Below are 13,109 nucleotides of genomic sequence, written 5' to 3' on the forward strand. Positions count from 1 at the left end.
TGACCTGTATGGCTGTTGATCAAATATGCCTTGCATTCACTTCCGTAGGCTTGCAGAAGCCACATATAAAATGTGACTGGGCCGGCACGCTGGAGAGGCGGACGAGACGGCAGGTTATAGATCAGGGGTGTCCAAAGTGTGGCACATTTAAAAAATACTATGGAAAACAATTTTAAACATAAAAAGTGGTATAAAAGAGCGAACTTGTGAAATGACAATAGTTCATTTGTTGTGGGTTTATCCACTTTAATGCACTTTATTTATTTTTCTTGAATGCATGTTTTGTTTGAAGGCCTAATATAAATGAAAAACGGTGCTTTTTTTTGAAAAGCAAAGACTACTGGAATATTAGAAAAATGTCAATATTAAAAAAAAAATTACTTTATTTGAAAAACATGTCTAAATATTTTTCTAGGCTATTTATGCAATATTAAATTTTTTGGGAAAAACTGCATTCATTATTCGGTATTCGGCCAAGCGTTTAAATTGTATTCGGCTTCGGCCACAAATTTTCATTTCGGTGAACCCCTAATTTAAAGCAGTGTGGGTAAAGTGTCTTGCCCAAGGACACAACGGCAGTGACTAGGATGGCGGAAGCGGGAATCGAACCTGCAACCCTCAAGTTGCTAGCACCGCCACTCCACCAACCGAGCTATATGCATCAAGTTGTAACTCAAGGCTATGGCAAAATATCCAGATATATATCGTGTATCGCGATACGGCCTAAAAAATATTGAGATATTTAAAAAGATTTAAAAAAGGCCATATTTTTTTTTCACATTTGTACTGATTTTTTTTATTTTTTTTGTCTTCGGCAGCCATGAAATCAGGAGGCACCCAGCTCAAGTTGATCATGACCTTCCAGAACTACGCCCAAGCTCTGTTCAAACCCATGAAGTAAGTCCACGTTTGTCCCACAATGCACCAAAACGCCGGGTTCAGCGAGGCTGGCGGATTTGTGAGCGTCTGCCGCCATCTTCTTGTGATGTCTGCCTGCTTCTTGATGAACTTCAACAGACGCCTGCGTTAATTACCATTGTGGCGCTGGTCTTGGGGGAAGGCGTCGCATATCCTCGGGCGAAGGCGTGTTCCACATGAAAAGGGGCAGAAAAAAAAAATATATATATATATCAGTTCTACGTCTCTCTTGCTGTAACGTTCAATTCCCCCGCCAACGCGGATAAACGGCGCCCGGGCCAACTGGGCCGTGATCAAAAGTGATTGCTGAGAAGCTGGCTTTGAAACGCAGAATTTTTTCCTAGACGGGAAACTGGCTGGAAGAAGTGAAGTGAATTATATTTATATAGCGCTTTTCTCTAGTGACTCAAAGCGCTTTACATAGTGAAACCCAATATCTAAGTTACATTTAAAGCAGTGTGGGTGGCACTGGGAGCAGGTTCGATTCCCGTCTTGCCCAAGGACACAACAGCAGTGACTAGGATGGCGGAAGCGGGGAATTGAACCTGCAACCCTCAAGTTGCTGTTGTTCCCAAAATCTTCACTTTCCTTATAATAAAGTTGTGAAGTGAAGTGAATTATATTTTATATAGCGCTTTTCTCCAGTGACTCAAAGCGCTTTACATACCCAATATCTAAGTTACATTTAAAGCAGTATGGGTGGCACTGGGGGCAGGTGGGTAATGTGCCTTGCCCAAGGACACAACGGCAGTGACTAGGTTGGGGGAAGCGGGAATCGAACCTGCAACCCTCAAGTTGCTGTTGTTCCCAAAATCTTCACTTTCCTTATAATAAAGTTGTGAAGTGAAGTGAATTATATTTTATATAGCGCTTTTCTCTAGTGACTCAAAGCGCTTTACATAGTGAAACCCAATATCTAAGTTTCATTTAAAGCAGTGTGGGTGGCACTGGGAGCAGGTGGGTAAAGTGTCTTGCCCAAGGACACAACGGCAGTGACTAGGATGGCGGAAGGGGGAATCGAACCTGCAACCCTCAAGTTGCTGGCAGAGTTGCTGTTGTTCCCAAAATCTTCACTTTCCTTATAATAAAGTTGTGAAGTGAATTATATTTTATATAGCGCTTTTCTCTAGTGACTCAAAGCGCTTTACATAGTGAAACCCAATATCTAAGTTACATTTAAAGCAGTGTGGGTGGCACTGGGAGCAGGTTCGATTCCCGTCTTGCCCAAGGACACAACGGCAGTGACTAGGTTGGCGGAAGCGGGAATTGAACCTTCAACCCTCAAGTTGCTGGCAGAGTTGCTGTTGTTCCCAAAATCTTCACTTTCCTTATAATAAAGTTGTGAAGTGAAGTGAATTATATTTTATATAGCGCTTTTCTCTAGTGACTCAAAGCGCTTTACATAGTGAAACCCAATATCTAAGTTACATTTAAAGCAGTGTGGGTGGCACTGGGAGCAGGTGGGTAAAGTGTCTTGCCCAAGACCACAACGGCAGTGAGTAGATTGGCAGAAGCGGGAATCGAACCTGCAACCCTCAAGTTGCTGGCACGGCCACTCTACCAACCGAGCTATGCCGCCCCACCAAGAGACAAGTATTGTTTTCTCAAACGGCGACTGTAAGACTGAGTGATGGAGAGGTAGCATTGAGTCTGGTCCGTTAGAGCAGTGGTTCTCAAATGGGGGCACGCCTACCCCTGGGGGTACTTGAAGGTATGCCAAGGGGTACCTGAGATTTTTTCTTTTAAATATTCTAAAAATAGCAACAATTCGAAAATCCTTTATAACTACAAACCCCGTTTCCATATGAGTTGGGAAATGGTGTTAGATGTAAATATAAACAGAATACAATGATTTGCAAATCCTTTTCAACCCATATTCAGTTGAATATGCTACAAAGACAACATATTTGATGGTTTTTTTTTTTTGCATAATAATAAATAACTTCGAATTTCATGGCTGCAACACAAAGTAGTTGGGAAAGGGCATGTTCACTACTGTGTTACATCACCTTTTCTTTTAACAACACTCAATAAACGTTTGGGAACTGAGGAAACTAATTGTTGAAGCTTTGAAAGTGGAATTCTTTCCCATTCTTGTTTTATGTAGAGCTTCAGTTCTTCAACAGTCCGGGGTCTCCGCTGTCGTATTTTACGTTTCATAATTTTCCATGGGAGACAGGTCTGGACTGCAGGCGGGCCAGGAAAGTACCCGCTCTCTTTTTTGACGAAGCCACGCTGTTGTAACACGTGCTGAATATGGCTTGGCATTGTCTTGCTGAAATAAGCAGGGGCGTCCATGAAAAAGACGGCGCTTAGATGGCAGCATATGTTGTTCCAAAACCTGTATGTACCTTTCAGCATTAATGGTGCTTTCACAGATGTGTAAGTTACCCATGCCTTGGGCACTAATGCACCCCCATACCATCACACATGCTGGCTATTCAGATTTGCGTCGATAACAGTCTGGATGGTTCGCTTCCCCTTTGGTCCGGATTGACACGATGTCGAATATTTCCCCCCAAAATTTGAATTGTGGACTCATCAGACCACAGAAGACTTTTCCACTTTGCATCAGTCCATCTTAGATGATCTTGGGCCCAGGCGTTTCTGGATGTTGTTGATAAATGGCTTTCGCTTTGCATAGTAGAGCTTTAACTTGGACTTACAGATGTAGCGACAAACTGTATTGAGTGACAGTGGTTTTCTGAAGTGTTCCTGAGCCCATGTGGTGATATCCTTTAGTGATTGATGTCGGTTTTTGATACAGTGCCGTCTGAGGGATCGAAGGTCGCGGTCATTCAATGTTGGTTTCCGGCCATGCCGCTTACGTGGAGTGATTTTTCCAGATTCTCTGAACCTTTTGATGATATTATGGAGCGTAGATGTTGAAATCCCTACATTTCTTGCAATTGCACTTTGAGAAAGGTTGTTCTTAAACTGTTTGACTATTTGCTCACACAGTTGTGGACAAAGGGGTGTACCTCGCCCCATCCTTTCTTGTGAAAGACTGAGCGTTTTTTGGGGAAGCTGTTTTTATACCCAATCATGGCACCCACCTGTTCCCAATTAGCCTGCACACCTGTGGGATGTTCCAAATAAGTGTTTGATGAGCATTCCTCAACTTTATCAGTATTTATTGCCACCTTTCCCAACTTCTTTGTCACGTGTTGCTGGCATCAAATTCTAAAGTTAATGATCATTTGCAAAAAAAAAAAAAAATGTTTATCACATTGAACATCAAATATGTTGTCTTTGTAGCATATTCAACTGAATATGGGTTGAAAATGATTTGCAAATCATTGTATTCTGTTTATATTTACATCTAACACAATTTCCCAACTCACATGGAAACGGGGTTTATAGTTTTAGCTCTATTTATTTCTTCCTGCTTTTAAGCGGCCATCTTGAGACGGCAGCAGCGTCAGCGCAGGGATTCTTTGAAGGCTCGTAAAATCAAAACCGGAACAGTTATTAAAACTTCTTTCTCAACTTTTATTCAGAAGGGTTCAATCTCTCTCCTGTGCGAGTTTGAAGCCGACACAAAAAAAAAGCTCAGAGGAGATAATGTTTGAAAAAAGGTGATGGGTTTTTACAAAACTTTTGTTTTGAAGGGGTAATCAAAATGTTGATTTTTGCTGAAGGATGTAAATTAATGAAATGTAGGTCTAAGTGAGACCTACATAGATGTTTTTGTTTCATGTCTCTACGACTTTTGTCTTTGTTTTTGTCCTTGGAGCAGTTTTGTCTGTGTTTTATTCCTAGGGGGCGCTAGAGCGTAATTTTGAGTTTTGGGGTTTGGTTTTTTATTAGCTCGCAATTTTCTCCAGTCCTGATTTGTTTGTCCAGTTTGGTGAGTTTTGAAGTATTTTACGGGGGTCAAATTACAGCTGAAAGAGGCAAAAATGACATTTTTTAGGAAACTTTGGTTTTGAAAGGGGAATTGCAAACTTCCTGTTGATTTTTGCTAAAGGATGTCAGTGTATGAATTTCAGGTCTAAGTCAGGCCTACATAGAAGTTTTTGTTTCATGTCTCTACGACACTCCTACCGGAAGTTACAAGCAGTTGTGTCTGTGTTTTCTTCCTAGGAGCAGTTTTCTCTGTGTTTTATTCCTATAGGGTGTTACAGCGCAATTTTAAGTTTCGGGGTTTTTATTTTATTTTATTAGTTCGTAATGTTCACCAGTCCTGATGTGTGTGTACAGTTTGGTGAGTTTTGAAGCATTTTAAGGGGGTCAAATTACAGCTGAAAGAGGCAAAAAATGAAATTTTTTAGGAAACTTTTGTTTTGAAGGGGGAATTGCAAACTTCCTGTTGAATTTTGCTAAAGGATGTCAGTGTATGAATTTCAGGTCTAAGTCAGGCCTGCATAGAAGTTTTTGTTTCATGTCTCTACGACACTCCTACCGGAAGTTACAAGCAGTTTTGTCTGTGTTTTCTTCCTAGGAGCAGTTTTCTCTGTGTTTCATTCCTATAGAGTGTTACAGCGCAATTTTAAGTTTCGGGGTTTTTATTTTATTTTATTAGTTCGTAATGTTCACCAGTCCTGATGTGTGTGTACAGTTTGGTGAGTTTTGAAGCATTTTAAGAGGGTCAAATTCCAGCTCAAAGAGGCAAAATTGACATTTTTTAGGAAACTTTTGTTTTGAAGGGCGAATTGCAAACTTCCTGTTGATTTGTGCTAAAAGATGTCATTGTATGAATTTCAGGTCTAAGTCAGGCCTGCATATAAGTTTTTGTTTCATGTCTCTACGACATTCTTAACGGAAGTTACAAGCAGTTTTGTCTGTTTTTTTATTCCTAGGGGGCGCTAGAGCGTAATTTTGAGTTTTGGGGTTTGGTTTTTTATTAGCTCGCAATTTTCTCCAGTCCTGATTTGTTTGTCCAGTTTGGTGAGTTTTGAAGTATTTTAAGTGGGTCAAATTACAGCTTAAAGAGGCAAAATTGACATTTTTTAGGAAACTTTTGTTTTGAAGGGCGAATTGCAAACTTCCTGTTGATTTTCGCTAAAAGATGTCATTGTATGAATTTCAGGTCTAAGTCAGGCCTGCATAGAAGTTTTTGTTTCATGTCTCTTCGACATTCTTAACGGAAGTTACAAGCAGTTTTGTCTGTGTTTTCTTCCTAGGAGCAGTTTTCTCTGTGTTTCATTCCTATAGGGTGTTACAGCGTAGTTTTAAGTTTTGGGTTTTTTATTTTATTAGATCGTAATGTTCACCAGTCCTGATGTGTGTGTACAGTTTGGTAAGTTTTGAAGCATTTTAAGTGGGTCAAATTCCAGCTCAAAGAGGCAAAATTGACATTTTTTAGCAAACTTTTGTTTTGAAAGGGGAATTGCAAACTTCCTGTTGATTTTTGCTAAAGGATGTCAGTGTATGAATTTTAGGTCTAAGTCAGGCCTACATAAAAGTTTTTGTTTCATGTATCTTCGACATTCTTAACGGAAGTTACAAGCAGTTTTTGTCTGTGTTTTTTCCTAGCTAGCGCTAGAGCGCAATTTTAAGTTTTGGGGTTTGGTTTTTTATTAGCTCGCAATTTTTGCCAGTCCTGATGTGTGTGTCCAGTTTGGTGAGTTTTGAAGCATTTTAAGGGGGTCAAATTCCAGCTCAAAGAGGCAAAATTGACATTTTTTAGGAAACTTTTGTTTTGAAGGGCGAATTGCAAACTTCCTGTTGATTTTTGCTAAAGGATGTCAGTGTATGAATTTCAGGTCTAAGTCAGGCCTGCATAGAAGTTTTTGTTTCATGTCTCTACGACATTCTTAACGGAAGTTACAAGCAGTTTTGTCTGTGTTTTATTCCTAGGGGGCGCTAGAGCGCAATTTTGAGTTTTGGGGTTTGGTTTTTTATTAGCTCGCAATTTTCGCCAGTCCTTATGTGTGTGTTAAATTTGGTGAGTTTTGAAGCATGTTAAGGGGGTCAAATTACAGCTCAAAGTGGCGGCGGTATAATAATAATAAAACTTTACAAAATACAATAGGGTCCTCTGTCCCATAGGGACATTCGGTCCCTATTGGCTGCTCTATTTCAGATTGTAGAGATTGTTATCATCAATTTACTCATTTATGGGAGTGTGTCTTAACCAGGAAATGTTCAGATGTGTCACCACGACTCCTCTTCAGTTCATCCAAGTTTCAATTCCCTTGTTGACTATTTTGTCTCATGCCTAGCCTGTCACTATCAATTCTTTATTTAGCCCGAAAAATAATAATGCCCGCCGCCGTAAAAGATATAAATCAGACAGCCCGGTGAGTGCGGCAGGTATAAAAATATCACAGAGAAAGTGATGGAAAAATAACTGTCGTCTGTGCCCCAGTTTTATTGGAGGGTGCAGTACTTTGGTGTACAGTAGTTGAGAGTGAAGGTTCTAGAAGAATGATGGTGTTTCGGGTCTGCTTTGAGCGGACAAACTGACTTCTCCCATGGTGAGACTTCGTCTTTCTGTGGTCGCCACGTCCACCGTTTGTCAACTTTATTAGCACGCTTATTCTCAAACTATGGTAAATAACATGTACCGCCATATATATATATATATATATATATGTATACCTAGGAGTCTTGTTCACGAGTGAGGGAAGAGTGGATCGTGAGATCGACAGGCGGATCGGTGCGGCGTCTTCAGTAATGCGGACGTTGTACCGATCCGTTGTGGTGAAGAAGGAGCTGAGCCGGAAGGCAAAGCTCTCAATTTACCGGTCGATCTACGTTCCCATCCTCACCTATGGTCATGAGCTTTGGGTCATGACCGAAAGGATAAGATCACGGGTACAAGCGGCCCAAATTAGAGAGAGTGAGAAGTTCTGCCATCCGGGAGGAACTCAAAGTAAAGCCGCTGCTCCTCCACATGGAGAGGAGCCAGATGAGGTGGTTCGGGCATCTGGTCAGGATGCCACCCGAACGCCTCCCTAGGGAGGTGTTTAGGGCACGTCCAACCGGTAGGAGGCCACGGGGAAGACCCAGGACACGTTGGGAAGACTATGTCTCCCGGCTGGCCTGGGAACGCCTCGGGATCCCCCGGGAAGAGCTAGACGAAGTGGCTGGGGAGAGGGAAGTCTGGGCTTCCCTGCTTAGGCTGCTGCCCCCGCAACCCGACCTCGGATAAGCGGAAGAAGATGGATGGATGGATGGATATATGTATATATACATATATATATATATATATGTATGTATGTATGTATGTATGTATGTATGTATGTATATATATATATATATATATATATATATATATATATATATATATACACAGCGGGGATTACCAAGAAGAATGCGGAGTTGGAATATAATTACAACACTTTATGTACATATGTATATACATATTTATATAATATTTACATATTTATATAATATGTAACTACAAGCTCCATTCACAGACAGTCAAAAGTCGAAAGAAAAAAAAAAAAAAATATATATATATATATATATATATATATATTTTTTTTTTGTGGTGGCCGTGGGTTCCCTCCGGGTACTCCGGCTTCCTCCCACTTCCAAAGACATGCACCTGGGGATAGGTTGATTGGCAACACTAAATTGGCCCTAGTGTGTGAATGTGAGTGTGAATGTTGTCTGTCTATCTGTGTTGGCCCTGTGATGAGGTGGCGACTTGTCCAGGGTGTACCCCGCCTTCCGCCCGATTGTAGCTGAGATAGGCGCCAGCGCCCCCCGCGACCCCAAAAGGGAATAAGCGGTAGAAATGGATGGATGGATGTAATTCTTTCGCGGCGGGCCGCCACAAATAAATGAATGTGTGGGAAACCCTGATATATATATATATATATATATATATATATATACATAAACATTAAAAATATATATTTTTTTACATAAGCTGCAAAAAAAATATTCCAACTTTACTTTAAAAACTGGCAGCTCAGTCACCAGAATTTTTGAGTAAATGCAGTGTTTGTTTTTTTACAGCATATAAAAAAGAAATGGAATGGAATAGAGAAACAATACCACAGTTTGTAGCTGGAAAATGTCATGTTTTGTTTAGTTATGTTCTGTTTTGCTTAAGACTCCATTGTTTCCCGTTTTTGCACTTCCTTGTTTGCTTTGTTTCCATGACTAACCATTTAGTTTTCACCTGTCCTCATGTCACGCACCTGTCTCACATTTTGCACTGGCACACCTGTCATTAATCACGTCTATTATTTAAACCTAAAGTTGCCCGGAAATGAGCTGGCGGCATCTGTCAAGACTAGGACTTGGGTGAGGGTTGTTTTCTCGAGATGCAAAGCGATGGAGTGCACACGGCGTGAAGGTAAAGACGTATTTAATTTGACTCATAAAAAGAATCAAACAAAAAAACAATCCGTCATGTCTTGTGATCATCTTTTGTTTAGCTGTTTTGCTTAAGACTCCATTGTTCCCGTTTTTTGCACTTCCTTGTTTGTTCCTTTTTATGAGTAAAATTAAATACGTCTTTACCTTTACGCCTTGTCCACTCCAATCACTTTGCACCTCGGGAAAACAACCCTCGCCCAAGTTCTAGTCTTGACAGATGTCGCCAGCTCATTTCCGGGCAACTTTCGGTTTAAATAATAGACGTGATTAGTGACAGGTGTGCGAGTGCAAAACGTGAGACCGGGTAGTCATGGAAACAAAACAAACAAGGAAGTGTGCAAAAACGGGAAACAATGGAGTCTTAAGCTGAAACAGAACATAACTAAACAAAACATGATCACAAGACATGACAGAACGTCCATGCAAGGTACTGCCAGTTGTTGTTGTTTTGTTTTGTTTTTACCGTAAAATCGTGTTTTTTTAAGATTTTTGTTTTGTTTTGTTTTTTTAATGTTTTAGTGCAGGCGTCCCCAACACGAGACAACTCGCAAAGCAAGATTGCAACTTGTGCCTTTTGCACTAAGGATGCACCGAAATGAAAATTTGTGGCCGAAGCCGAATAATGAATGCAGTTTTTCACCATTTTTTTTATATTGCATAAATAGCCTAGAATAAATATTTAGACATGTTTTTCAAATAAAGTGATTTTTTATTGAATATTGACATTTTTTTAATATTCCAGTAGCCTTTGCTTTTCAAAAAAAGCACAAAGTTTTTCATTTATATTAGGCCAGGGGTGCCCAGACTTTTTCTGCAGGCGAGCTACTTTTCAATTGACCAACTCGAGGGGATCTACCTCATTTATATATATCATTTATATTTATTTATTTATGAAAGAGACATTTTTGTAAACAAGTTAAATGTGTTTAATGATAACACAAGCATGTGTAACACATATAGATGTCTTTCTTTCACAAAGACAAGAATATAAGTTGGTGTATTACCTGATTCTGATGACTTGCATTGATTGGAATCAGACAGTAATGATGATAACGCCCACATTTTCAAATGGAGGAGAAAAAAAGTTGTCCTTTCTGTACAATACCACATGAAAGTGGTTGCTTTTTGGCATCTAATTCATCCAGCTTCCATACACTTTACAAGAAAAACATTGGCGGCAAATTCCGTAGCTTGCTTGATTGACATTCACGGCACCCGAGGGTCTTGTGAGATGACGCTGGCTGCTGCCAGTTCATTATTATGAAAAAATGACAGAGAGGAAGGCCAGAAACACTTTTTATTTCAACAGACTTTCGCGCCGTCCCTTCCGTCAAAACTCTAAAGGCCGACTGCACATTTCCTATCTTCACAATAAAAGCCCTGCTTCATGCTGCCTGCGCTAACAAAATAAGAGTCTCGGAAAACTGGCGTGCACAAGTGATGTGCACGCCAGCTTTCTGAGGGATCGCTTGTGCACGCCAGTTTTCCCAGACTCTGTATTTAGGTTGGCATAGCTCGGTTGGTAGAGTGGCCGTGCCAGCAACTTGAAGGTTGCAGGTTCGATTCCCGCTTCCGCCATCCTAGTCACTGCCGTTGTGTCCTTGGGCAAGACACTTTACCCACCTGCTCCCAGTGCCACCCACACTGCTTTAAATGTAACTTAGATATTGGGTTTCACTATGTAAAGCGCTTTGAGTCACTAGAGAAAAGCGCTATATAAAATATAATTCACTTCACTTCACAACTTTATTATAAGGAAAGTGAAGATTTTGGGAACAACAGCAACTCTGCCAGCAACTTGAGGGTTGCAGGTTCGATTCCCGCTTCCGTCATCCTGGTCACTGCCGTTGTGTCCTTGGGCAAGACGGGAATCGAACCTGCTCCCAGTGCCACCCACACTGCTTTAAATGTAACTTAGATATTGGGTTTCACTATGTAAAGCGCTTTGAGTCACTAGAGAAAAGCGCTATATAAAATATAATTCACCTCACTTCACAACTTTATTATAAGGAAAGTGAAGATTTTGGGAACAACAGCAACTCTGCCAGCAACTTGAGGGTTGCAGGTTCGATTCCCCGCTTCCGTCATCCTAGTCACTGCCGTTGTGTCCTTGGGCAAGACACTTTACCCACCTGCTCCCAGTGCCACCCACACTGCTTTAAATGTAACTTAGATATTGGGTTTCACTATGTAAAGCGCTTTGAGTCACTAGAGAAAAGCGCTATATAAAATATAATTAATTTCACTTCACAACTTTATTATAAGGAAAGTGCAGATTTTGGGAACAACAGCAACTCTGCCAGCAACTTGAGGGTTGAAGGTTCAATTCCCGCTTCCGCCATCCTAATCACTACTGTTGTGTCCTTGGGCAAGACGGGAATCGAACCTGCTCCCAGTGCCACCCACACTGCTTTAAATGTAACTTAGATATCGGGTTTCACTATGTAAAGCGCTTTGAGTCACTAGAGAAAAGCGCTATATAAAATATAATTCACTTCACAACTTTATTACAAGGAAAGTGAAGATTTTGGGAACAACAGCAACTCTGCCAGCAACTTGAGGGTTTCAGGTTCGATTCCCCCTTCCGCCAACCTAGTCACTGCCGTTGTGTCCTTGGGCAAGACACTTTACCCACCTGCTCCCAGTGCCACCCACACTGCTTTAAATGTAACTTAGATATTGGGTTTCACTATTTAAAGCGCTTTGAGTCACTAGAGAAAAGCGCTATATAAAATATAATTCACTTCACTTCACAACTTTATTATAAGGAAAGTGAAGATTTTGGGAACAACAGCAACTCTGCCAGCAACTTGAGGGTTTCAGGTTCGATTCCCCCTTCCGCCATCCTAGTCACTGCCGTTGTGTCCTTGGGCAAGACACTTTACCCACCTGCTCCCAGTGCCACCCACACCGGTTTTAAATGTAACTTTGATATTGGGTTTAACTATGTAAAGCGCTTTGAGTCACTAGAGAAAAAGCGCTATATAAATATAATTCACTTCACTTCACAACTTTATTATAAGGGAAGTGAAGATTTTGGGAACAACAGCAACTCTGCCAGCAACTTGAGGGTTTCAGGTTCGATTCCCCCTTCCGCCATCCTAGTCACTGCCGTTGTGTCCTTGGGCAAGACACTTTACCCACCTGCTCCCAGTGCCACCCACACCGGTTTTAAATGTAACTTTGATATTGGGTTTCACTATGTAAAGCGCTTCACTTCACACTTAATCGGTGCATCCCTATTTTGCACATATGGAAAAGTACAACGTCAGCACAATTGATAATAACCATAGCAACGGCCTTTAAGCACAAGCGTTGTGTGATAACTTATACATAATTATTCTAACACAAACTGACCGAAGGCACAAAATGATTTAAAAAATACGATTGACAAAAAGTAATTATAGTCATCGAATAGGTTTATTGGGAGCAGCACCGTGAGGAACTATAGTCTTTCCATCTGGAACCTCGTTCTAAGCCCAGCAGGAATGCCCCGTGCCAACCTTCCATGTCTGTCTGGCACATGTCCCTGATGCCCATCCCGCACACTCCTCCATGCCAACATCCTGACTCTGCTTTGTGCATGCAAATATTGCATGTTGCCAAAGGGACATTAACATGGGGTCAAGTCGACTTCTTCATGCTATTTGTGGCTCACCGCTTCAAATATCCACGCGTTTGTGTCACTGGTGCGATGACACGTTACGTCATAACACCGCAGCCATGTATGCATGCCGGAGTACACATATGTGGCCGTCCTGCAGCAGGCAAGAAATTGTATTCTGGCTACTTTTTATATAAAGGGGAACTGCACTATTGTTTTTATTTAAACAATGGATGTCCGCTAACTTTTTGCAACTCAACGCCAAAAAAACGGAAATGCTGATTATCGGTCCTGCTAGACACCGAAC

General features: G+C 41.1%; 1 protein-coding gene across 1 annotated transcript in view; it reads left to right on the forward strand.

Moving 5' to 3' along the window:
• Window positions 1–13,109, forward strand: part of fam20ca (FAM20C golgi associated secretory pathway kinase a) — a 92,492-nt gene that overhangs the window by 17,035 nt on the left and 62,348 nt on the right. The window contains exon 3 of the mRNA XM_061885149.1: window positions 819–897. Within this exon, the coding sequence (XP_061741133.1) occupies window positions 819–897 (79 nt within the window). The remainder of the gene's footprint in view (window positions 1–818; window positions 898–13,109) is intronic.

The sequence above is a fragment of the Nerophis ophidion genome, linkage group LG23 (assembly GCF_033978795.1).
Source record: "Nerophis ophidion isolate RoL-2023_Sa linkage group LG23, RoL_Noph_v1.0, whole genome shotgun sequence".
In the NCBI taxonomy this organism is placed as follows: Eukaryota; Metazoa; Chordata; class Actinopteri; order Syngnathiformes; family Syngnathidae; genus Nerophis; species Nerophis ophidion.